General features: G+C 42.8%; 1 protein-coding gene across 3 annotated transcripts in view; it reads right to left on the bottom strand.

Moving 5' to 3' along the window:
* CDK14 (cyclin dependent kinase 14) overlaps nucleotides 1–27,651 on the bottom strand; it is a 472,950-nt gene that overhangs the window by 137,450 nt on the left and 307,849 nt on the right. For all 3 annotated transcript variants that reach the window (XM_034760407.1, XM_034760408.1, XM_034760409.1), the window contains one exon: nucleotides 5,789–5,852. In XM_034760407.1, the coding sequence (XP_034616298.1) occupies nucleotides 5,789–5,852 (64 nt within the window). The remainder of the gene's footprint in view (nucleotides 1–5,788; nucleotides 5,853–27,651) is intronic.

Below are 27,651 nucleotides of genomic sequence, written 5' to 3'. Positions count from 1 at the left end.
TCATAATACTCCCACACCTTGAATACTGCATGGTTACTCCATCTCAAAAGAGAGATCTTAAAACTGGAGAAAGTACAGAGAAAGGCAACAAAAATGATTAGGGATATACAGAAGCTTCCATATGAAGACAGATTAAAAATACTGAGATTGTTCATCTAAGAAAAAAGATGACTACGGGGGAGATATGATAGAGGTCTGTAAAATCATGAATGGTGTGGAGGAAGTGAATAAGGAAGTGTTATTTACCCCTTCACATAACACTAGAATCAGGGGTCACCCAATGAAATTAATACGCAGCAAGTTTAAAACTGACAGAGAAGTACTTCTTCATACAACACACAGTCCTCCCTGTGGAACTCTTTGCCAGGGGATGTTACGAAGGACAAAAATTTCACTAGGTTCAAAAAAGAATTAGACAAGTTCATGGAGGATAGGTCCGCCACTGGGGATTAGCCAAGATGGTCAGGGACATAACCCCATGCCCAAAATGTCCCTAAACTTCTGATGTCAGAAGCTGGGACTGTATGACAGGGGATGGATCACTCACTAATTGCCCAGTTCTGTTCATTCCCTCTGAAGCATCTGGCACTGGCCACTGTCAAAAGACAGGACACTGGGATAGATGAACCATTGGTCTGACCTAGTATGGCCATTCTTATGTTCTTTTAGGATGGAATCTTTCCTTCCTCAGATAATCGCTGACCTACTTCTTTGGGGTCAGGTATAGATCAAAATACCCAGAACTTCTGTGCATTAAACCCCAATTGTCAGTAGGTGGCCCCAAAACAAGTTGCATGAAGCTTGCTAGTTTTTCTTCTACATCAGAGACAATCTGTGCCAGGAGAGAAGTTGTCTTAGTAGGGCCAATAGAAAAGCATTTGTCCAGCTATTAGCACAGGGGTCGGCAACCTTTCAGAAGTGATGTGCCTAGTCTTCATTCATTCACTCTAATTTAAGGTTTTGCGTGCCAGTAATACATTTTAATATTGTTAGAAGGTCTCTTTCTATAAGTCTATAATATATAACTAAACTATCGTTGTATGTAAAGTAAATAAGGTTTTTTAAATGTTTAAGAAGCTTCATTTAAAATTAAATAAAATGCAGAGCCCCCGGACCAGTGGCCAGGGCCCCGGCAGTGTGAGTGCCACTGAAAATCAGCTCGCGTGCCACCTTCTGCACCTGTGCCATAGGTTGCCTACCCCTGTATTAGCACATTCTCATAATAATAGAATACACCAATTTGTATCAAAAGACAATCCCTCTTCATTCTACGCTGGTGGAAAGCCATTGCCTCAGCAATGCTCAAAATGTTTTCCTAGATGGGGTCATGCCATGAAATATTAGCAGACCTTTTTATAAAGAAAAGATGATGAGTGGAAATAAAGGAACGTGCAGGAAGTGAGGGATGTACCCGTTTACTTAGTAACATTAGCTTTAACTTAAAACAATGAAGGGAATAAGTTCACATTTCACCTTAATGTAGCACGGATGTTTTTAAAGCAGCTGCTCTCTTTTGTACGGGGTGTATGGGTGCGCTGGGAATAAACTACGCTTAAAGATTATTAAAATGAATATCTGTTAAAAACAGATACTGAACTAGATTACTAGGATGTGCCCATGCAGGGAAGTAAGGGGACGTCAGATGTGCCTCCTGCCCCACATGAGTTACCTATATCACAGGTCATAACGTGAGTGGGAAAGCAGCTTCCTTGGGACTGCTACTCCCTCTCCCATTCAGTTGCACAGGCAGAGGCAGACCCATGCCTCCATCCTCCCAAACACACGAGCCAGCACCACTGAGCTGACACGGAGGAGGAAGTAATGGGTCTGTTCCCGGGCAACACACCTACACATTGCCCCTTACTCAGGCCTAGTGGCAAAGCCATAACCTGCTCCATAGTAAATACGTATGCACCAACCCAGATTTCATTAGGTCACTGTCATCATTTACTATACGTTTGTACGGTGCTCAGCACCCATGGAGCCCCCAAATACTCAAGACCTCTAGTCTACTCCAATAATAATAATAATAATAATAATAATTGTTTTTACTTTCATTTCCCTGAACATCTTGCTCATTTGAGCATGGATCATTTCTTTACAACAGTGCTCACACATGTCCATATTGGCTTACATTACCAGGCTGGAAGAGATGACATTTGAGCACAGGGAGATACTATAAGAGAATCAGGATTACAAAATTTTGGAATTGAGTTAGGAAGGCAGCTGTCTCCCATTTGGTCTATTTTGTATTTTTAAAATTAAGTATTTAGACGAAAAACAGTGTTGACAATCAACCCAGTAGGTGATTTACTAGACGGGACAAAAGTATTTGCATACACAAACAGGATGGTTTTGGTGGAGGGTACGGCTGAGGAACAATAGGGGATAACACAGCAGACAACTTTCAAACTGCTTTCATGATTTGGATGATACGATGCTATCTCAAAGGAACAAAGGGCTAGTGCATATCCTTTCATTGCAGGCTGATAAAAAAAGGCAGGAAAACCATCTATATTTGAGTGGCCTTCTTCAGGGGTGAAATAAATGATACACAATTTTTACTTTCCCATTTACAGACAGAGAGACCCAGAAACAAAACAGCTGGCTAATTTAGAGCTCTCTCTGTTTGGCATATGAAGTGGACTCCATCATTCAGCCTGAGAGAAGTTTATTCACATTTTAGGATATCATTCTCTCTCTACTGACCAATCTCAACAGAATATCCCGGACATCATTGCTTTTGCTAACTTCAATACATGGCAATTAGGCCTATGGACACTGTAATGGAGAAGCAGCAACCCAGAACATAGAAAGCAGTGTTTTTCAGATGTTACTTGTCTCTCCCTAGTAAATTGTGATTAGCTCCCTGAGGCAGTGACCGTGTTTTACTGAACCACAGTGAAAAAAATTAGTTACTTATACCTGAATGCAGACAACAAATAAAATGAAATTCTGTTTAAACTCTGCTTGTTTTTTTTCCAGCTCCACAGATATTTAATTAAGTTGCCAGAATTTTTTTTTTTACTACAGTCACTATTTATTACTGATACCTTCTGCTCAAATTCCATTGTTTTATGCTTTTAAGCAGCTAAGCTTATAACATCAAAGTCTGCCTTGAGCAGATGCTAATGTTCTAATCATTAATGCTCTTCTTGCACTTCTTTCCTTTCAAATAATTTGTTGTCCTTACTGTTTGCAACTGCTAGGCTTAAATTACAGTTCATATATTTATGTTTAGATGGGGATGTTACTTTCTTAGGGCTCTGCTCAACACACACAGAAATTTTGCCTGACTAAGGAGTGCTGAACAAACTGTTGGAAAAAGAAAATATATTCCATGCTTTCTATTTTTAAATACAATAAACTCATAAGTCTTGGACACAGATGGAATCAATTCAAATTTGGCAAGACCATTTCAGGTTCACTATATTGTACTCTGGGACTAAGGAAACAAAGAGACTAAGCCATTTCAAAATTATAAATCTGAGAAGTGTTAAAATAAAGCATTAACCCTGCTTCTGCTAGTACAAGGTTACTCAGAAAATTCTTTCAGTCAAGTTCACTCGCAAAATCTCTTATAGGGTGTAATTCATCCAAGAGCAGAGGGTCCATCTAAGCACTACAGGAAGGGTAAGGGGCTGGTTGAGCAGCTGCAAAAGAGACTATGCAACTCCTGTGCTCTCCAGGGAGGTTTCCCTGATGGCCACACAGAGGTCAGCATGAGGGGCAGCTTTTTGGATAGTGAAAGGGCCATGTTATACATTCCTAACCAGAGCCAATGTCCCTAGCAGACCAAAAAAGTGGTGTTATTCCAGCCCAACCTGTAGGATGCAGTACTTGATATGATGCAAGGCTTGCTTCATGCCCAACCCCTATGCTGTAGGTGTTGGATTTTGCTTCTCCAGTCATTCTGCATTTCACCAGCATAAAGCCCAGGCTTTATGCAGGTGAGGCAAATTTCATCCCTACTGTTGTATAAACCAAAACCTATGCATCTTTGTAACATATTAGAAGGGCTTATTTCACATGTTCCTCATTTTGCCAAGAATACCATGCGCACTAAAGAGCTAAGCATACACTTGCAGCAAAAAGGATCTTTTCCCCATAGGGAGGGGCAGAAGTCTCTCAACCCCCATGTAAGTGGATGGGAATTAAGGGTGCTCAGCACCTTGCAGCAACAGGCCCCATACAGATGAAAACAGTTATCAGCCAGGATAATAATGATTTTGGCTTGAAAATCTGCATACTTCACAGGGGTGGAAAAAGGCTGAAAGAACAAAGAGCACTCTATGCACCCTTAAGGAAATGGGGAAAGTGTTGAGTGACCATTGACCACGTTGCATTTATCTTTTTTCCCTCATTACTGCATTTTTATGATTGATATGTGTTCAGAGCTGGCAAAATGCATGCTCTATAAGAGAGGAAACAAAAACAAATCCAACACAATGGTCATTTTAAAAATAACATGCCTCTGTTACATTTCACTAAATGCCAGCTGTCAATTTATTTCCCAATGTCCCTTTGCAAAAACTGATAGAACAAACCCTCACTGCTTGATGCATTTCTAAGCCATTCTCTAAAGAGAAAGTTTCTTGACTGCCATCTACTGTTCAAAACATTTTATTCAACTCCTTTTTTTTTTTTTTGGTGACAAAAATACAGCACCACCAAAGCCAAAAACATGTCCTGTTTATCCACTTCCAATATTAAACAACAAATGTCTTTGGAACTTTTCTGAAAATAGTGTTTTCTTTAATAAGATTTAAATTGACACACAATTGTTTTTGGATTTTAGAGAAAATCTTTTTTTAATCTAGAAAGTGTTAGGATAAAACCCTTCCAGATTTATTAAATAGTTGTGTGCTATTATTGAAGTATAGTATTCTATGATAAGCTGACATCATCCAAAAGACCTTTCTTTCCAGGTCTTTTGGATGATGTCAGCCCCAATCCTGCAAACTTGTTAACTTAATTATGACCTCACCTGAGTAGAATCTGGATTCCCTTACAGAGCAGTAAACTTTGGTACCTACTTCCAGCCTAAATGGTGCAATTTATAGGTTAACTTTAAAATAGAAGTCTGCTTGTGGAACAGATAAAACATCATTATTTTGGTTGCATCCTGGCTTATAAGGGTTACCTACTGGTGTTTGCTTAGTATCAAGGGAAACTTCCTAATGGTTAAATCTATTCGACTATGGAAAGATTTCCAACAGTAGTAGCAGAAGCACCATCAGTTTGGCCATTTAAAACTAGACTACAGAAAGTGTTAGATAATACAGTAAACTAAACAGTGGCAGAGGAATACGATGAGTTTCCGTCTTCAGCTTCCAGGATACCTTATCCTATCACTTTGGTTCCCCCTTTCAGTACATTATAATTAATAAATATTGCACCTGTTGACCAATAATACTGACCTTCATCACCCTTCCACTCACAGGAAATGTAAGACTGTTGTGCAACATGTTGTAGGTGTGCAAAATGTCATATTAATGTGCTACAAAGGGAAGTTATGGCTAAAAGTCAAAAGCCAACTAACATAGTGACATGTGAAATGCTAAAATGCTAAAATGAATGCACTGCAGTATGCTTACAATGCAGCCACTATACTGCAAAACTATTTGGATTATTTTGAAACAATGTTGCAGAAGTCCATTAGTAAGTAAGTAAATGTGCCAAAACGTAGGAGCATTGTCTCAAAACCCTTCTGTCAGCTAGCACGTAAGATTTTTAATATGTTTTCCTGGAAAGAGTGAAATCTTGATTACTTGTTGTTTAAACCTACCTGGCTTGAAATGGGGTAAAGAATGGACTCCAGGCCATGTATCTTCATTTGGTGTTCCAAGTACCTGTTAGCAAAAGAAAAAAAGACCTCTTTAATTTTAGCACTGGTAATACTTGGCTCTTATATAGAGCCATTCTTCTACAGACCTCAAAGCACTTTACAATACTAACTGTAATTAAGCTTAATTAAGGAAGAAAAAAGTTAATTGACTTACCCACGGTCACATAACAAGTCAGTGGCAAAATCAGAAATCAGACACAGGAGCCCTGACTCCCAGTCCTTTACCCCTTGTCAGTAAATTGGACTATCACAGGAGTTCTCAAACTGTGGGTTGTGACCACATTTTAATGGGGTTCTCAAGGCTGGTGTTGGCCCTGGGCCCCAGCAAGCCGGAAGCCCAAGCCCAACCGCCCAGGGCTGAAGCCCAAGCCCAAGGTTACATGCCCCCTGCCCAGAGCAGAAGCCCTTGGGCTTCAGCTTTGCCCACGCCCCTCCCCCACTCCACCCGGGGCAGTGGGGCTCGAGCGGCGGGGCTCAGGTGGGCTCGGTCTTTGGTCCCCCCTCTTGTGGTCGGGTAGTAATTTTTGTTGTCAGAAGAGGGTCACGATGCAATGAAGTTTGAGAACCACTGGACTCTATCAGACAATACATATATTAAAACTGACATTTCACTGACAAATGTCAACCTATTTGTACATCACAGAAAGCAGAAATGGCCCAGACTAGGCCTCTGAGCTCAATGGAAATTTAGATCTTTGTAATCCTAAACAAACTGAATGGGCATATACAAGTTAAACTATTTTCAACTCCAAGAGCTTGCTAACTGCTACGTAGCATAGCAGATGTACACCAGGGGTTCTCAAACTGGGGGTCGGGACCCCTCAGGTGGTTGCAAGGTTATTACATAGGAGGTCGTGAGCTGTCAGCCTTAACCCCAAACCCCGCTTTGCCTCCAGCATTTATAATGGTGTTGAATATATTAAAAAATGTTTTTAATTTATAAGGGGGTCGCACTCAGAGGCTTGCTATGTGAAAGAGGTCACCAGTATAAAAGTTTGAGAACCACTGATGTACACAGATGGTGAACCAGACTCCTAAGAATGCAGTAGGAACAAGAACTTAAAAAGATTGGCCTTAATTTTACATGAATTTAGAGCTCATAAAAACTGAAAGACTGTGGAGACAGCAAACCACAGAACAGCTTCTGCTTCTATTCTCTTTGGTGCTGGTTCTTACACTGCCCTTATCATAATATCTGAGCGTCTTCCACCAGCGTATTAAGTGATGTGACTCACATGTGGTTTATTCTCACTTGCATGCTTTACCCAGGGGATTGTGCAGCAGCCCTCACCACTGCTACAGCACGTATGTTTCACACACATTTGTCTGTAGAAAATGAAACAGTTAAGTTTGGGGTACATCCCAGAGAGCACCACATCCACAGTTTCAGCACTACATATATCCTGAAATGTGAGTCTTTTGCACACACACAACCTGTTTCACCATTGCCTTGTGTAGTCATTTACACTAGTGCAAAGTGGGTTTGAAATGCTATCAACTCAGAATGGTAGCAATTTACATCTACTTTGCACTGGTGTAAATGAATACAAAAGGTGCAAGGCAGCAATGAATTAAGACTACTCCCCCCTGCCCCCGTTGACATGTAGTAAACTCCACAGCATCTATGACACAACGTAAACTATTTCACCCTCTTAGTGAGAGCATCTCACTGCCAATGCAGCACCGCTGCAACCCTGGGGATTCAGCAGGAGAAAAATCTGAAGTAACATTTTTCACAAAGTCAAAAACAATGTGCAATTTTTCACTCAACTTTGCTAATTCAATCATCAAAAACTCTAGAACTTTTCATTTAGTTTTTGTGAAATTTTAACAGTGTCACTCAAAAATTATACTAAAAATAGTCATCAATTCACAGGGTAAAATCTAACCCCATTTAAGTCAATAGGATTTATGTCATTGATTTCAGTGGGGATTTCACTCTACATCTTTAAGGTCAGAAGGGACCACTGTGTTAACTTAATTAAGTCAAAGCACAATTGTCCAGCTGGCTGAAGAAAGACGGGAAGGGAGGAAGGGGAATGAATGTGGTTTAATTAGGCCACAACTTTCTTCACTTATAATACCTGGAAGTACCCAGGAACAAATTGTACAGTGCAGGAAGGAGAGGATTTGGTATTCTGCTGATCCAGATGCAGGAGCACCAAACCCTCTTCCTCAGTTCCCTGAAAGGGGGCTAAAAGGGATTAAGAAAAGGACAGCTTCCCGCTGTACACGACATAGGAGCTCCAAACACCCTTACTCTGCTTCCTTAAGGGATACTTTCCTTCAAATCCTTTTCCAATCCATTTTATCTGATAACTGTATCCTTTCCATATTGAGTACGTGCACTGGACATCAATAACAAGTTTTATGTACCAAGTTGCAACATTATAACCCAACCCCCTACATCACCCCAATGGGTCCCAGATCAGCTGTGGGGAAGGTGGAAAAAAAAACATTCTGCCTTGGCCAATCTGAGGGTGAGGGACAAATTCCCTTTCAACCCCCAAGGCAAAGGGCAACTTGCATAATGCTTACAGTGGGTCAAGAGGGAACTCGGTCCCTTTGCCAAGTTCCTGGGTTGGTGCTGCCAGTCCAATCCTGATAAATCAGGGTCTCTCTACAGCTGCATGGGGTATAAATCCCCCCCCCTTCCAGTTAGCAGGAAGGGCAGTGTAATGACCTTCTGACTTGGCCCCAACTGCTTCCTGCCCTTCTTGTCTACCCCTGTAAACTTTCCCTCTCCTCGCCACCCTTTGTAAGAAGTCCTTAAAGGGGCAATACCGTTATCTTACATCTAGCTAAACAAAGACCTCCACGCACGAAGGTTGCATTGGGCACAATGGCTGGGGCCTGGTGAAGAATCCCAGGCCCAGCTTTTCTCCGTGATCTGTAAGGAGATGGGTAACAGGTAGGGCTGGGTAGTGGGGTGTGTGTGTGTGGAGGCAGGGGGACAATGTGGGCAGGCTTAAATGAAATGTTAACTCATCTGTTTTAAAAGGATATTTGATTTTGGTGTAGTGGTGGGTCTGTTTCTTTAGTGGAGTGTTTTTAAAAGAGTGCCCAGGGTGCCTAATGCCTTGGGATGGATGACATTGTATTGTAGAGTAGTTAAAAATTGAAATATATGGTTAGGAAGGTAGCTTAAATTTTAATGTGTACAATCTTAAATAATTGGGATTCCTATTTGTTGTTCACAGTAACTACTTTCTACAGTAACATTAATATCATGACCAGTGGCTTTAAAATCTGATTTATAACGAACTGATCATTAAAAAATACCAATTTATATTATCTCTAGGGCAGTGGTTCCCAAACTTTAACAGCCCGCGAACCCCTTTCACTAAATTGTGACATCTCGTGAACTCCCTCCTAAAAATGAATTTCCAGGGATTTAAGTTTAAATTTCCTCAGTGTGATGGATTCGCTTGCCTTGCTCTGCATAGTTCTTGGAAGTCTGGAACCACTGGAGAAAGATAAAGTCTCAGGTCTGGTTCGGCATCAAGTCTGTTTCTGTATTTGGTTTTCAGATGTGCATACGAGGAAAATGCTTTCTCGCATAAGTATGTTGTTGAAAATGGTAACAAAACTGCAGCAGCTTTTTCTGCCAGAAAGGGGTACTCGTTTCTTAAACTCAGCCAAAAGTTGATCAATCATAGATTTCTGAAACTCCTTTTCAGTTCGTAATCACAGGAGATCTCAATCAATTTCTCTTTTTCCTTGGTGTTTAATATCTGTGTTGAGAAAGTGGTATCATCAAAAGGGTTGCGAATTCAATCATTATCGCCTGACATAGCTGGAAAGTATTCCCTGAAAGTTGTACAAAGTCCTTTTAGGTGTGCAATTATATTGGTTTTAGTGCACTGAGCCAACTGAAGTTTATGTTCTGCCAGGAAGTCATGAAGATTACTGAAACACTCAGCTTGATTGTTTTCCAAACAACTTCCCCAGAACTGCAACTTCTTTATCAGGGATTCAACTTGCTCTTGCACATTGAAAACTGTTATATTGAGGCCTTGAAGAGATAAATTTAGGTCATTAATTCTTGAGCAAATATCTGCTAAATAAGCTAGACTCGGGACCAAGACATTATTTTCCATACAGCTGGCAAGGTGGAAAGGGTGGCTGTTGAAAAAAACCTAGGATTTCCGTTCTAACCTCAAACAAGCGCACAAAGATTTTACCCTTTGAGAGCCATCTAACTTCAGTATGGGTCAACACACAGTCATGTATACTACCCATTTCTTCACAAAGTACGTGAAATATTCTGGAATTTGTTGGCCATGATTTTATGAAATTCACCATTTTCACTGCATTGTCCAGCACTTCCTTCAGTCCCTCTGGCATGTATTTTGTTGCAAGGGCTTGTCTATGGATGCTGCAATGAGTCCAAGAGACTTTTGATGCAACCTTTTTTGTTCAAGCTACAAATCCAGTATACTTCCCCGTCATTGATGTGGCCCCATCAGTGCAAATGCCTAGGCAATGAGACCAATCTATTTCCTTTTCTTGAAAATATGCATTAGTCAGATTGAAGATATCTTCTCCAGTTGTACGTTCTTCCAATGGTTGGCAAAACAACAAGTCTTCTTCAACCATACCTTCATTCACATAATGTGCAAACAGTAGCAAAATAGCTAGATTAGCTACATCAGTTGATTCATCCAACTGTATAGCATAATATGGACTATTTTTCACTCTACGTACAATTGTGGTCTCTCCATTATTTGACATGTCATAGAATCATAGAATATCAGGGTTGGAAGGGACCTCAAGAGGTCATCTAGTCCAACCCCCTGCTCAAAGCAGGACCAATTCCCAGCCAGGGCTTTGTCAAGCCGGGCCTTAAAAACCTCCAAGGAAGGAGACTCCACCACCTCCCTAGGTAACGCATTCCAGTGTTTCACCACCCTCCTAGTGAAGTAGTTTTTCCTGATATCCAACCTGGACCTCCCCCACTGCAACTTGAGACCATTGCTCCTATTCTTCGTGACAATGTATTATTGGACAAAGGTACCATGTCAATCCTTTTTGCAGCCTTTTCTCTGAGCATGCAATGAACTATGTCTTTTATACATGGACCAATCAAGCTCTCTGCTATGGTATGGGCTTCTGATGCTTTTGCTACTCGGTAGCTCACGTGGTATGATGCTTTAAGTGCATTTTCATGATCAGTACTTGCTTTGGATATAAAACTGGTAATGTCAATTTTCTTCTCAGCTAATTTTCGCCTGAAAAAATCAACAGGCTTGTCGAGTTGTGCAGGATGCCTAGTTTCTAAATGGCGCCAAAGTAGAGAAGGTTTGAGGCTGCTGTTTGCTAGAACATCACCACAAATCACACACAGTGGTTTTGGATGGTCTTGATCACCAATGCATGAAAGCCATATTTTATATAATCATCGTCATATTTTCTTTTCTTTGTAAGTGACTTTCCAGGATCATCATGATCATTAGACTTAGATTTTCCACAGTGTGGACTTGAGGAAACACTAGCTGATTCCAGCGTCTTTACATTTTCCTTTTTCAGCCACTTATCCATTGAACTTGTGTACAAAAGTTCTAATAAAAATAACAGAGAGAGACCGCTAATAACCAACAAACTAGAAACTGAGAAGATTCACTCACTGAAACAAATCAGCACTCAAGAGAGAAGGACAATTACTGAGACACCTTAACACTCCTACACTGGCTACAACGTGCTTCTGGCTGGTTTGGCTCGCAAACAGCTTTTCTTCCACCGAGGATGGTGGGACAGGAATCTGAGCTGCCACCTGCACCCCGCATGGAGTGCTGGGGTTTGGGGCTGCTGGCTCCCCCGTTGACAGGGCTCAAACTGCCCGGCCCTGGCTCTCCCTGAGGCTCGGGCTGCTGGCTCCACCGCTGACAGGGAGGGCTCGGGCTGCCGGCTCAAACTGCCCGCTCTCTACGAGGCTCGGGCTGCCGGTTCCCTGGCTGACAGGGGAGGGGCTCGGGCTGGCAGCTCAAACTGCCCGGCCCCGCTCTCCCTGGGGCTCGGGCTGCCGGCTCCCCCGCTGACAGGGGAGGGCTCGGGCTGCTGGATCAAGCTGCCCGGCCCCGCTCTCCCTGGGGCTTGGGCTGTCTGCCCTGCAACTGGGTCCCAGCAGAGTCCTCTGGCCACCATTAATGAATTTTTTCTTGCGAACCCCCTGAAACGTTCTGCAAACCCCACTTTGGGAACCACTGCTCTAGGGGCTACATTTATTAAACATATTTAAAATTATCACTGGAATTTAAATTCATATTAGAAATCAGGTAAATGCATATGAATGAACATTCTACTTATGAAAAGTCAGTATCCAAAACTCATTCATAAATCTATCTCTAACAGTTTTGTTCCTGTAAAAAGCAACAGGGGGTCATGTGGCACCTTTGAGACTAACAGAAGTATTGGGAGCATAAGCTTTCGTGGGTAAGAACCTCACTTCTTCAGATGCAAGTAATGGAAATCTCCAGAGGCACGTAAAAATCAGTATGGAGATAACGAGGTTAGTTCAATCAGGGAGGGTGAGGTGCTCTGCTAGCAGTTGAGGTGTGAACACCAAGGGAGGAGAAACTGCTTCTGTAGTTGGATAGCCATTCACAGTCTTTGTTTAATCCTGATCTGATGGTGTCAAATTTGCAAATGAACTGGAGCTCAGCAGTTTCTCTTTGGAGTCTGGTCCTGAAGTTTTTTTGCTGTAAGATGGCTACCTTTACATCTGCTATTGTGTGGCCAGGGAGGTTGAAGTTTTGTTCCTGCGCGTTCTTCTTAACTTTAGTACAAACGAGTGCAAGCAGTCATGTCTCAAAGCAAAAGCAAATCTGAGGAGGGTAAATTCTAGCATCCCTCTGTTTTACTGATTATTCAGGGAGGAGGTAGCGATAAAAAAATCACTGGTAAAAGAGTAAATAAGTAAAGACGATGGTGAGAGCGGGCAACAAGCTCTTGCAACTCCAGGTGAGCAAAAAATGCTATAATGCAAATTAGAGGGGAACAAAAATATTCCCTCTGAGTAACTTAAAAAGGATGCTGGTAGTTTCTTATAGCAGAGATGCTATGCAGCATAGAAGGTTTCTTAGGTAGAACTGGATCTTTATGCCTATGACCAAGAACACTCCTTCCTACCTGTACCTTCTGAGAAGAGCATGACCTTTCCTTCCCAACGTGCACCTTGCTAGAGATATCCATGCCTTATCACCTCAAAACTGGATTACTGTAATGCACTCTATTTGGAGTCACACACTGAGACCACTTGGAACTCAGCACACAGCTACTGGTTAACTAAGTGCAATTGCACCCTGAAAGGCATTTCACATCTGTGCTTGAGGAACTGCACTGGCTGCTACTGAGTTTCTGTGTGGAATCGAAAGGGTTGTTTTCACCTACCTGTTTTAACCTTTATGGGGTGGGACCTGGTTGCCTGAGAGACTGCCTCTTTCCCTGTCTCTTTTGGGACAACTGAGATCAGCAGAGGCACTCAAGGAGGAGCCCCCTCAATGTAAAAAAGAGAGAGCTGTTGGCAATGGGTCCCCATGAGGGGTCCTCAGCTCTGGAATTCACTCCCGTCCCTTGGTGCAGCAGAACCACTTTTGTTAAGCTTCAAGGCAGGCTGCAAAGCCTATCTTTTCTCTGAGGCATTTGGGGATGGGCTTGGCTGAGGAGACTTCATTGTTTTTAATGACTGCTATGGACGGGTTTTAAAATCTTTTTTACTGTGTCTGCCATAATATATCTATGTATTGAGTGTTGGAATGGCCTGAGCAATCTGTGATGTTTATTATGAAAATTAAATTTATGTAAGATCAACCGGAGCGTTGGCAGGGGCCTGTGCATGTTAGCTTAGAGCTGAGGTTTCAGAACTCTGGCTCTGCTGCTGCTTTGCTTTCTGACCTTCAGCAAGTAACATAACCTCTCTGTGCCTCAGTTTTCCTATCTGTGAAATGGATACAATAATACTTACCTACAAGCTGTGCTGCAAGCTTTAACTCTATGATTAATTATATTTAAAAAATCATCCAAGTTTGCTGAGTGATTTACAGTACAAACGCAAAGGCATCACTCTTTTGCTGAAGAGTTTTCTAACTAAAAGGTGCTCCTTTTAGGTGGATGCATAGTAATCCAAACAAATACAGTAAACCAGTGTTTCCCAAACTTGGGACGCTGCTTGTTTAGGGAAAGCCCCTGTCGGGCCGGGCCGGTTTGTTTACCTGCCGTGTCCGCAGGTCCGGCCAATCGCAGCTCCCACTGGCCACGGTTTGCCACTCCAGGCCAATGGGAGCTGCTGGAAGTGGCGCGGGCCGAGGGACATACTGGCCGCCGCTTCCAGCAGCTCCCATTGGCCTGGAGCAGCGAACCGCGGCCAGTGGGATCCGCGATTGGCCGGACCTGCAGATGCGGCAGGTAAACAAACTGGCCCGGCCCGACAGGGGCTTTCCCTAAACAAGCGGCGTCCCAAGTTTGGGAAACGCTGCAGTAAACAAATAAAGCATTTAAAATGTGACACAACCAGTGAAAATAAACAATGGGGAGCAGGGAGTGAAGGGCAAGAGTAATAAGATCATATGACTACTCAGTTACGGTAGGTACAGACATCCTGGTGATTGCATTAAAGTTTTATTTGTAGTTAATGTTTATAAAACATTATTTTCAATATTTCAAAACCAGTGTTTAATTCCTGTTTGAATAAGAGGTGCTGTGCACTAGAACTGTGGTTCATTCACAGCCTAATTTCCCCTTTCTTCTTTATGTTCATTACTCTTATTGACTGAAGGAGTGTGTTTGTGTGTGTGTAGTGCTAAAGCAAGGGGTGAGGAGCCAGGAAGTGCCCCTGATTCACTTGTGTCATGATCAAGTAAAAGTTTCATACAATTCTTTGCAGAGCCATTTTCTTCTCTTGCCTCTACTTCTAACCAGCAACCATACACTATAATTCTGTCATACCAGCAGAGGGAGCCAGTGGATTAAAAACAAAGAATTTTTTCCAGCTCTTCCAAGTGAAGCGGTAAGTGTGCTTAAAAACGTTGTGTATTTTACAGCATGCCTCAGCAATTCAATGAACAAGCCCTCCAAGTAACTGTATCAATAAAGTAAAATTATTCAGGACCTCTCAATAAGAACATCTTACATTATCAGTATTTTATTAATTGTCCAATATTTGACATGAGATTGACGTCCACTGTATATCCGACACATACACACTCTCGTTCAGTCAGTAGCAGCAATATAAAGAAAGAAGGGCAAAATTAGGCTGAGAGTGAGCCACAGTTCTAGTGTCTAGCACCTTTTCTGCACTTTACAGGTAGAAATCAAAGCTAGTTCATGAAATCTGAAACCTAAAATCTTAACCTAACATTAAGAAGGTTTGCTGTGCTGAGGTAACATAGGGACCACAATAAGAGAAACAAGGAAGTAACTTTGGTTTCCAAAATGACACACGAACCAACACAAAAGGCTTTGCTGTGTGAGCACTTTTCACACTAAACTGTGACCAATTCCTCCCCCTATTTTCCTATTCATTTTCTGTCTATATATTCTATTGGGAGCCAGCTACAAAATAAGTTCTGCCCATGGTAGGACCCAAACTCTCTACATCACTTTTTCTGTTGTCAACAGTGCCTCTTCTGTCAAAGGCAACTGGGGTATTCCATCACTTGGATTATTATTTATAGGGTGGTAGCACCTATTGGACACAATCAGAGATCAGGACCCCATTGTTCTATGAATGGTACAAAGACACAGTGCTTGTCCCAGAGAGCTTACAGTCTAAACATATGAGAAAATACAACAGGTAAATATAAATGACCAACAAGAAGGACAAAGTAACAGCGAAACAATCCTACTTGACATAATAAGGAGGAATAAACTTCCTGTTCACTGCCTAAGCATCATGTCAGGGATGGTTTAAAGAGGGATTTCTGTGGGAAAGCCAGTGTTATGCAGTAAGGGATATGGAAGTATTTATCTTAGCCAATTTACTGAAAAAGAGGGTACTGTAAGATGGCCGCATATTGTCCCTGGCAATGGCACACTCCACATAGCTAATACGTTGTTAGCGTGTTGAATGTAGGGGTCAGGCAGGGGAAATGCAGTTTTATCTCTAAGGGTATGTCTTCACTGCAGAGTTGATTCATGCTTTTACACCAGTATTGGTCCTAATCCTCCTCCCATCCACACACTGGGGTTAGTAGCGCTCTCTGACCAGGCTAGCGGGCACGGCTGGGCATGTGGGTTCCAGCTTATGTTCCACCTTTCCGTACGTTCACTTCGTAGCACGAATCCAGGTTGAAAATCACTTGAGTGGTGATAGTCCTCCAATGCCTTCTCACAATTAACTGTGTGTGTCCAGAAGGACAGACGAGTTCACCCATAATTCACTGGGAAGAAGCATAAAATGGCTCATCTTATGGCAGCACAAAGAACCAGGGGATGCACCCCTAGAAGTCTGAGTCATGCAGGAAATGGCTTTCCTGTCCCAGGAAAATTTTCAAGATTTCAACAATTTTTCCCTTTCTGCATTTGAAATGGACCTTTCAAATATTTTCTCATCCACCCACTCACCCAACAAAAAACAAACAAGCAAAACCAGACTCACCCCAGGAAAGCCAATAGCCCAGAGGTTCGGACACTCACCTGAGGCTTTTGCTGGTTCATACTAAGGACTTGAACTTGGGTCTCCAACATGCCAAGTAAGTACCTTATCCAATGGACTACTGGCCATTTGGGGTGGGGAGGGTGGGAGGTGGTAGTGCACGTGTCTGTCTGTCTGTCTCTCTCTCACTCAAAAGTTCCATCCTGAGAATCCTTCCCAATGAAAATTTTGTCAAAACTGATACATTCCTGTGAAAAGTTTTGGTTTTGACGGTTCTACATTTTCTGATGAAAAAGGGTTCTGTCAAAAAATTCCTAACCAGTTCTAGACCTAGTGCCACGCATGGGCACACAGCACCAGCGAGAATGCAATAACTTGGGTAGGGTTTTGAAGCATAGCTGCTCATACCCTGGGCTAGCTAATTGGGGTGCTGCGACCTGGGTGCTGATCACCCAGGCTAACTGCAGTGAGGACTTACCCTAAGGAAAGTTGGTCTTTATGCTCATGCTTGATACACCTATTTGAAGGAGTAAACTCCTGGTGCCCACTGTCATATTAAACAACAGGCTCAGTAATAAAATACTTAAAATAGCTAATGCAGCTTGGGAAATAAAGGGTTTTTACTGTAACTGGTTTGACTTTTTGAGTTGGAAAAGAAATTTTTGCTTTGCTTTTTAAAATTAGTTTTACAAAGATCTCACTAATGCACTCCCTGGTATCCAAGCCGACCTTTATTTTAGGGTCATCATAGCTGGTGAACAGCATAACATTGTCAACATAATGAGTCATATTGTCCTATATTTTCTTCAGAGAGCTAAAATAATTACATAATGGCCACTCTGGTAACACAGTTTGCCTAGCTGATCTGAGTCCCTTTGGGCATGACCCTTGGCTCAATTCCTTCCCTCCAGCTCTTTCTGAAGTGGTAGGGTACTCAGTAATGGGCCAGCAGATTCACCTCAATTGCAGAATATACAAAGCTTTATCCTATTAAAAATGGAACTCTTAGAGTACAGTGCTTTAATATCTGATTATGTACAATTTCCTTAATATTTGGTATAAGAATTCTTGGTACTCCTCAAGAAAGGCATTAGTTTGAGGTTGCCGCCACCGCCACCACCTCAAAAAAGCCATCCAGCCAGAAGCAGATCCAGAAGTTTGCAATGACAAGGCAGGAGTGTGAGCAAGACCAGAACGCCGATGAGTTACACTTTAATACAGACAGGCTCTATGAACTCCTGGCTGTTTACCGTATTCTCTTTTAGACTCTTTATGTATTGGTTCAACTCTTGATGGATAAACATTAAAGCAAATCCATTCAAACAGTCCTCAGAGCAGATAATTTTTTGAACTAAGAGGTGTTTGAGAGGTTTTGTTTTTGTTCCTCCCCCGCCCGCCAAAAAAAAAAATTGGACCTTTCAAAAAAACGTGTGGGGAAAATGGTCAAAAATTCATTCATTTTTCATACTTTTTTTCCCCCAAAAAAATCATCAAGAAGATTTTGAATATGGTCTCCCCGCTAGCTGATCCACCGCACGGTATATCATGAGAATCCTTGGCTGTGGAGCATCATGGGAGACTATGTCTGTCTGGACAACAAAACCAGAGAGGAGAATGGGGGCATGAGGCACCCGAACCCAACTCCCAAAAGGCACCACAATGGTATTTCAAAATCTTTTTGTTTTCTTCTCATCTGAAGTTTTTTGGCTGATCGTGTTTTGATAAAAAGTCAGTATTTTCTGCAGGAAGCAGACATTTCACAAAATGTTTCATTTAGCTGAAAACTGGACAATTGTCAGCCAGTTCCTGCCTAGTACCCCAGTGGAAGAGGAAGTCAAGCAGCACTGTGGCATCCGGGCAGGGGGAGGGATTTAAAAGTAGGAAGAGGAGGGCCAGCAGTGCTGGCTTTTAAAGCTCAGAAGCCTGATGAGCTCCGTGGGCGCTCACCATTTTGTTTTCAGAGAAGGATTTTCCCAGTCAGAAAAGCTATTCTGACTGCCTGTAGATTGGTTGCTAAGGCTATGTCTATACTGCCGCGATAAGTCGACCTACACTATGCAACTCCAGCTACCTGAATAATGTAGCTGGAGTCGACGTACCTTAGGTCAAGTTACCACGGGGTCTTCACCATGGGGAGTCGACAGGAGAAAATCTCTCGTCCACTTACCTTACTCTTCTCATCAGAGATAGAGTACAGGGGTCAACTGGAGAGTGATCTGCAGTCGATTTGATGGGTCTTTACTAGACCCGCTAAATCGCCCACGGTGGATCGATCTCAGAGCGTCGATCCCAGCTTTGGGTAGACCTGCCCTAAGCATAAGGCCATCAAATCCAGACTGCCTTACAGCAAAAACTGCTCACGTGGCCTCCTCTTTTGCTGATGAAATTCCCTTCTGGTCTGCTGAAGAGAAGAAGTTTATTTGATATCTCCTTGTCGTTCCTTCTGTGCTGAGAGGTCACTTGCCAAAACCTTTTCCGCTTACAGGGAAGGTGGTTGGAAGCTTTCAAAATCAGCCATCAACAAAGGAGGAAAGGACAACCTGACAAGGCAAAAACTGTTCTGCGGATCAAAATGCTACAAAGTTCTTCTCAAGAGTGTTCGCCCTGAGCGAAATAATCGCCATCTTCACCATGGTGGGCCAATTTCATTGTAGTGCCTGGCTTCCGATGTCAGTGAGCAGGAGAGGTATATAGCAATAGGGGACCATCAGCAGCTTTCTTCATCTTCACATTTAGTCTTTTTTTTTGTAGAAAAAAATTAAAAAGACAGATGTAGTGACTATCAGTATATTGCACATATTGGCTCAAAGTCGGATGACTGACAATTGCATCTATGCTTCCTTGTCTTATTCTGCAGGGCATGATGCATGACAGTTAATTGTCAGACTTAATATTCAAAAGAGAGAAAGAGAAATGGAATTGTCTTGATACCAGTCATTGTTTTCACACCAGGAGCTCAGCAGTTCAGTATCCTTGAGGGGCAATAAATCGATTATTCTGCATTACACACTTCCACATCTATCAGCGATGGGGCAAACAAATTTTAGCTTTTGGAAGATACTAAATGTTCTGGGATTCCTAGCTAGTTTGGCAAACATACATATAGCCATTTATTTATTTGGACTTATACACAATGAAAGGAGCATCTACCCGTTGTTCTAGCTGCCCATCAGGTAACTTAAAATACTGTTATCAAAGCTTCATTGCATTCTAACTAAACTGCAGCAATTCCATACAATCTCTGACCAGCAAACTAACCAAATCAAAAGTGAAAATGAGAAAGGATCACTTACTGGCTAAGGCACAGGACTGGGACTGAGGAGATCTGTGTTCAATTCCCAGCTCTGCCACAAACTTCCCGTACAATCCTGGGCAAGTCATTTATTCCCTCTGTACTTCAGTTCCTCATCTATGAAATTGGGATAATAATATTTCCTCTCTCTCATCCTTAGTCTGTCTTTTGTTTACAATGTAACTCTTTGGGGTAGCAACTCTCTCTTATTATGTGTTTTTATAGCAACTAGCACAGTGAGGTGCTGATCTCCTTTGTGGCCTCTAGATGCTACTGTAATACATACAATAAAACAACAACTTCCCCCTCTTCTTGTCCAACCACTGACCTCCATCAAAATTTTCATCTCTTTTAAAAACAGGAAAGGAAAAAAGGTGAGAGAAGAGATTCCTCATATTAGAAATACACAGACTACAGACTCATTGCACTGGAATGAGATATGCTCATCCTGCAAATGATGCAAGTTGCGAGAGTACATTTTGTTCTGCGTAGAGTGGGGAAATCAATAAAAGCAGAATCGAGTGTGTGTAAAATAAAAGAAACTCTTTCAGGCACTATGTAGCATTTTTACATTCCATTATGTCAGAGAAAAATGCCTACTTTCATCCATGAAGAGTGTTTTATTATCAAATCTATTTCAAATATGATCAAAGTGACAAGCCAGTCAAGATGAGAAAAGCAAGCCAGATAAAGTTAGTATTGACCTTCCCACAAAACTTGAACAAAACACAAGCAGAACTTGGTTTTTGTTTTTAATATTAGTCTTTTACTCTCATTTATGCTGCTTAGTTCTGACCAGGACCAAAATAAGAAGTGCAAAGTAGGGTAAGAAAACTGTTCTTGCTGTACTGCTGGCCTGAGTGGAAGTGGAAAGTAAAAGAAATCTTATCAGGAAACCTATTTAACATGTAATTTCATGCCTACTTTTGTAGAGCTGAAATGGTTCTCATTACTTTTAGGTATTTGCCCACACCAAATGTTTGGAATTTCTCTCATCACTGGCTCTGTGCCACGTGTAGCACTTTGATAGTACAACTAAATTCACAATTCTTTTTGTTTAGAGGTAATTGAAACCACCGCTTGGAGGGCCCACTGTCAGAGAGCCTGGAGCAATTCTGTTGAGCGGGAGTAAGAGGATAGGGGAGGGAGGCTGCATGGGGCGCATACCCCCTACAAGTATGGAGTCCAGCTCCACTCAAGCTTCCTGCACAGCAGTGCCCAAGAGATGGGGAGTAGGTAAGCCAGAGTGGGGTGGAACCAAATGGGGGAAGCAAGTGATTATCTTATTGGAATTCAGGGCGACTTCAGTAACCACTGCGGAATTGCTCCACCGCTGCTTTGTGGCCTGGAGGGGACAATCTGTCTTGGTGCAGCACTTACACGGCCACATTACTCTAGTGTCTCAAGATGATTCCTTGTTCATTTCCACGCAGCTGCCCAGTCTGGCTACTCAGCCTACGTGCTGAATATGTCCCTGGGCTAATATTTTATGGAACTCAGTGGAAGAAAAGCAGCCTATAGATTGCACCGGAGCAGGATGTGAAATCCTGAGTCACACTGCAGCCCTGATAATGCTTGATTCATCTGCATTCCTAACTGCTCAGTTGGATGAGAGATTTGTGCATGGAGTTGTTACAGAATCAAGCCCTAGGATTTATTTCTTTATGTATTTGCAGCAGTAGCTGTCAGTGAGCTGCATTTTTAAAAATAATATGCCCATAATTCAATCAAAATTGAAAAGAAATCAAAGCCCAGCCTATTTTGTATAATTTTCACTATAGAAAAAGGCAGCTGTGCAGCAAATGCTCAGAATTAAATGGTATTAATCTTGAAGTCCCTGGTAGGTTTTCCTTTGTGCAGAAACATTCTCCCTCTCTGACTCCCACCTAGAATGTCTCTTCATATCTATTCAGATCACTTATGAACAAGGTACTCTGTACAATCCGATTGTAATGGGAAATGTGCAAGGGGGCATCCAGTCAAATAAGTAGCAAGAGAATTCATTAGCTTCGGGATGCTCCCTGACATCTATAAACCAATTAAATGTCAGACGTGGGATAGGGTAGTAACCTAAAATCCTAGAGCCCTAGTCAGGCCAACATCTCTCTGGCTTTCTGAGCTGTCCAAGCTGCAGGAGCTCCACAGCAGGCTGATCGTGGGTGGAACAAAAGTCAGCCTGCTGTTCCCAGTCACAAAAATAACCCAGAAACCTCTGCTCACTTGGGAGTTGTACAGCTGGCATAGAATGGAGAGAGAAAACTCACGCCGAAGAGATCTATCCCCTATCCTGGACAGATTTATCTTCCCCATCTCCATGCTGGGCTGGCTCAGCCTGTTGAAGTTGCCAGTATATTGCTGCCCCAAGGCTGTCAAATTAGAGAGACTGCCTGGTTTTCATTAAAAACAAAATCAAGCCTTACAGCTAAGTGAGGAGACTCAAACCGCAGCTGCTGAAGAGTGGATGGAGGCCACTGATCTTGATTGCTACAGCTGGGGTACCTCAGCTCTTAGCCATTTATTGGAGAGTGATAAGGACTGTTTCTGTCTTTCTTTCGGAGGACCGGGAACTTTCTCATCTTCCACCTAATGGGTCCCTCCTTGACAGGCACAATTGTTGTCAGACCTTGATGCCTTTTAACATCTGCCCTGGTTTACAATGTAGAGAGGGAGAAGTATGCCTTTGCAATTGGGAGTCTGCCATCCTGTTTGCACAGCCAGTGTAGTATACGGAATACCCTTGCCCAAGCAGGTACAGGCGGTGCCTCTCTCCTGGACTGGGCCTTCTATGATTTCTTACCAATTTTCCCATTGATTTTAATTCAACTGAACACAAGTTAAAGCCTAAGACCCGCACGAGGCTTTTGCAAGCCCTGCTGTGCTGGCTCAGGCAGCCAGCTGGTTGGAACTTGGTGCGGCTGGGGGGATATACAATGTGGGTCTTTCTGGAAATGCTGGCATATCAAAACAGCAAAGCTGTTTTTGTATCAGAGCCATTTTTGAAGACCACAAAGTTGGCATAGATCACATACACACAAATTCCTACTGAACATCACAGTGTCAATCTCGTTGGCATAGGCTGAAACATACCATTTCATCATGACATTTAAAGCTACCATCACTTCTCAAACCCTGTAATAAATTTGACCAAGTTTATATACCTTAATATGATAAAAACAGTAAGGAAATATTTTAAGATTAAATAAAATTACTTTTCTCCATTACAGTATTGCTCTTAAGTTTTTAAAACAAAAACAAGCATGTTTTCAGCCAGATCCTTGGCTGGTATAAAATCTGCACAGTACCATTAAAGTCAGTGGAGCTATGCCAATTTACACCACACGAGGATCTAGCTCTGGGTTTTTAGTTTGCATATAAATATATATACACAACATTTACCAAAGCAAAATCCCACTCCAAAGTAGTGAGATATACTGTACTTCTTGGATGCTGGAAACACTTTGTTTCTGGCCTGGTGCTTAGTTAAAAGACACGAACGGAATAAGTGCCTCTCATTATGACAGTACACTAACATTTGCCATTCCTTCTGCACAGGGAATAGCACACGCACAGCACAACAGAACCTCATTACTTGATAGAGATACATTTGCAATGCAAAGGAGGCATGGTACAGTAGTCTGTTGCCATACTACAAATGGGCTCACTGTATTGCTGAGTTCCCGGTGCAAAAAAATGACTGGTATCAAGACTAATTCTTTTCTCACTTTTTAAGCAAATATATTAAGCCTGGTACTCAACTTTCATAGTACAGCACAATACTAGAATCAGATCCATTGTTAGAAGTTTTGGTTATTTTTCCAACTAAGGTCTTGAACTTGCATTAAGAGCCACGCGAGCTGATCCCTGTGCCCACATGGAGCAAACTGAAGCATTAGGGCCTTTGTCTTTTTTTTTTTTAAATAAATAAGAGGTCATTTATTCAATGTCTGGCCTCCTGAACCCACAGTTCATGTTGCCTTTGCTGTTTAGAGAATGTATGGTCCAAGATATAACAGTGCTACAGTATTTTTAAAATGGCCAATGCATCAATAACAGAGCTCCAATTGTGTGTGTGCAGGGAGAGAGGGTGGATATTTGTGCAGTATTCTTACATGTCTAGATATCCTACTGATTCCTACAATGGGCCTAACCAGAATCCCTGATTCAAACAACTCTTTAGAAGTCCAACTCCTATAACTGCAGTTATCTCAATTTACCCTGCTTCACATGTGCTTCCTACAGCTGAATCTCAGTGCACTGCTCACGGTAAAGCTAATTCAGATAGAACAGCTACATTAGGATATTTAGAAAGCAGGACTCTTGTGAGCTTGAATACCTTTCCTGAATGGAGCAGACTAACAGAGTGGACAGACTCTGGGTTGTGTCAAGGGCACCTCTTAAAAAAATCTGTGACTCAACCCATCTGTGTTTGAGCGGTGCAGGCTCTTCAGAAAGAAGCTGGGATTTTTGAACATCCTCATGAGATCCTATGTAGGAAAGTATCATCAGCATTTTACAGGTAGGGGACCCAGGCACACGTTGATTCTGAGTCTTACCCAAAGCCTATCAGAGCCAATGGAAAGACTTCCAGTGACTATCGGGGGAACTGAACCAGGCCCTGTGTGAACTGCCCAAGGTCAGGAACAGACAAATAGTACCTTGACCTGAACCCATGTTTTGAGCCAGTCCAGTGCATTACAGCACTTTACTCACCATTTTGGTCACTGTGCTTTAAGAAAGATTTGTCTAGCATTTTATTGCTTCTTACTAGTAATTGTATTTTATTATAAAAAACAAAAACAACCCTGGAGGTGATTAGAGATTTTCATTTTGCTTTCAAGTAAATCAGGGTAAAAGCTGACAGGAATGCAGATGAAGTTCAATTGGAAGAGCAGCTGCACTGACAGCTTCAGTGAACAGATTTGTTTTCTTTGACATTAGCACAGTCAGTAACTTCACCTGTGACTGCTGAGCTCTTACATGTTCTGGGTCAGAGGAACTGAGGAAAGCGCGCCTTCTTTGTCCCCTAACCTCAACCTTTCTAGACTACTGTACCCCTTTCAGGAGTCTGATTTGTCTCACGTACTCCCAAGTTTCACGTCACTTAAAAACTACTTGCTTACAAAAACAGACATAAAAATACAAAAGTGTCACAGAACACTATTACTGAAAAAATGCTTATTTTCACCTTATAATTATAAAGTAAATCAATTGGTCCACAGATCTGTGTTAGTGGGACTCACACTAGCACGAAAAATAGCTGTGTAAATGATGACTGTGGAGCTCAGGCTCTCAAGTCCCCCTCCCCATGTCCCCAAGCCCAACACACACTCATCTCCGCCCTAGGCTTGAGAGCCAGAGCTCCAGTCTGAGTCACAGTGTTTACACAGCCATTTTTAGTGCGCTAGCCCCTAACAGTGCTACCATTAAGGCAAACTAGGCGGTTGCTTAGGGCGCCAAGATTTGGGGGCCCCAAAAAGTGGTGCCCCCAATTTTTTTTTTACAGCGTTCCTATGCCCCCTCCTCGAGCGCGCAGTTGCTGCTCCACTTCTCCCGCCTCCCAGGCTTTCAGCGCCAATCAGCTGTTTGGCGCTGCAAGCCTGGGAGAGGGGGAGAATGAGAGCAGGGGCGGCGTGCTCGGTGAGGAGGCAGAGCAGAGTTGAGCTGGGGTGGGGAGCTGTCGCACGGCTCCTGGGGGGGGGGGGCGGAGCGGCTACGGGGGGGCGCCTCAGGGCAAACGGGGGGGAGCTGCCGTGGGGAGGGCACCTCAGGGCGGAGGGGCGGAGGCAGGGAGCTGCCTCAGGGCGGAGCGCAAGGTGGCCCGGCCTTGCACCGGCCCTGGCTAGCCCCATTAACACAAATCTGTGGATTTGAGTTGGGGGGCTCTGTCACAAGTGCAGTGTAGACATAACCCAGCATGTTAGGCAAGCTCTTTGTAGGGCTATCTAGGTATTTACACCTAGATCATCAGCAGATTCTGAGCACCTGTTCATCACATGCTGCTCAGAAGGAGGGATTGAGAGAAAAGGAGATACTTTCCCTGAAGCTGCTAGTGCCTGCTAAACACTCTCCCCTCATGCTCACTGGTGCTGGAAGGACTGCAAAAGTGTGGGGTCCGGGGAGACACCCCTAGCCCAAATGTCCTGGAGCCCCTGCCTCCTGCTCCTTACCTAAGCCTCCCTCCTGGTGAGGCCCTTGCCCTCAGGTGATGGGCTCATCCCGTGACCCAGACCCAGCCAATTACTGGCACCCAGAGAAGCCACCACCATGGGCCCAGAAGCATCATGACACACAGTGGGACCTGGCCGGCATGCTGCCTGTGGCATAAAGCAGAGTCTGGATGCTGGCTGGGCCACCATGCGCTCCCTCCCAGCTATGAATGTGTTCAGGTTGTAAAAAGTGGGGGATATGGCCTCCCTATTTTAAAAGTGTGTCAGGAGCAATGTCCCTTCCCTCCGCACACCCTCTCCAGTGCTTGTGCTCACGCTTCTTCTCTTCCCAGTTACTTCTGCACTCAGTGCAGCATAGCAGGGAGCTGGGCACAGATGGCAGCTGGAGAGAGGAGCAGTGGGGACAATTGGCAGAAGAGGATCCACTGCCTAAAGGGAATTGTGTAGGGGGCCTGGACTACGGTAATGGCAGGATGAGTGGGGTAACAGGAATGGCGGTGTGAGTGGGGTAGCAGGAATGGTGGGATGAGTGGGGTAACAGGAATGAAACCAAAACAAAAATGCGGAGCTGCTGAAACAATAAAGAGGAGAAATATAGTGAGAGAGGAAGAAAGGAGATGCACAAAGATGTGGGGAGGGGAGAGAAACAATGGGAAAAATTGCCATGGTCTTAGAGGTGACCTATACAATTTTTCCCACTGAGTGATGCTGAATGCAACAGTAGCTTTACTAGCTACAAGTTTAATTACTACCTAAGAGCCTTCTTTGTACACAATCTATTGAACTCCCTTCACCATAGTGGAATTTCCAACTGAGGAATAAGGGGGAATCAATACAGCCTTAACTTTACAGGTTGGCATATAGACCTTAATTAAAAATGTAATCTGGAAAAATGTATGATACTCCTCAGCTAGCCACCCTGTGAAATACAATGTTACAAACTTAAACCTATAAATCTCTCTCTAGAGAGAATCTATCCCTCCAGAAATACTTGATACCAAAAAACCCCAGAACTTAATAGCAAAGTACCAGCTAATAATTACATTTGTAAAACAAAAAGTATGTTTGTGCAAAGTGAAGTGTATTATTTATGAGTAATTTTCTCTTTCTACTCCCCCTCAGCATGCTTCTTTCCTCTTCAGTTATAAATCCCACAACTGACAATCCACAAAATGGGCAATGGCCCACTTCTGGTCTGCAAAGAACTCTTTCAAATTCTCATGAACTCACAGGCAACGCCCACAGTTTTTCAAGGGACACTGACTGTGAGTTTATATTTGTGTAAGGGCAAATCATTTACACATGTATGGCTTGTGAAACAGCCCAATGGGAAAGCCCACAGAATGCTGGAAGGCTTGCACAGCTCTGCTTTAGATTTGTGTACTGATTATGTTAATTCCTTTATTACAAACATTGTTGCTATTACAACAGAAGTACTGGAGAGCTGCATTTCAAAGACTTCAATGAATTAGTAGGATGGGAAATGCTACTGGTGAAACAAAGATAACTGTGGCTAAGAGTTATTAAAGAGAGAACGAAAACTTTCAGTAAGTCTAACTTTAGTGTGGTCACAGTTGATCTTGGACTATAGGAGAAAGGAAGAATTAACAGTGGGGGATTATTATTAGGATATCCTTATTAATAAAAGGCAGCAATAGCAGTAATACCATGGAAGTGTCAAACAAGTATATTCTGATCAACAAGAAGTGAGAGAAGACTAAGTGGATGAGTACTAACAACAAGAGCAGTTGTG

This window comes from Trachemys scripta, chromosome 2, assembly GCF_013100865.1.
Source record: "Trachemys scripta elegans isolate TJP31775 chromosome 2, CAS_Tse_1.0, whole genome shotgun sequence".
In the NCBI taxonomy this organism is placed as follows: Eukaryota; Metazoa; Chordata; order Testudines; family Emydidae; genus Trachemys; species Trachemys scripta.
Note: the sequence above shows the minus strand (reverse complement) of the source record. Positions and strands in the feature narration are given on the sequence as shown.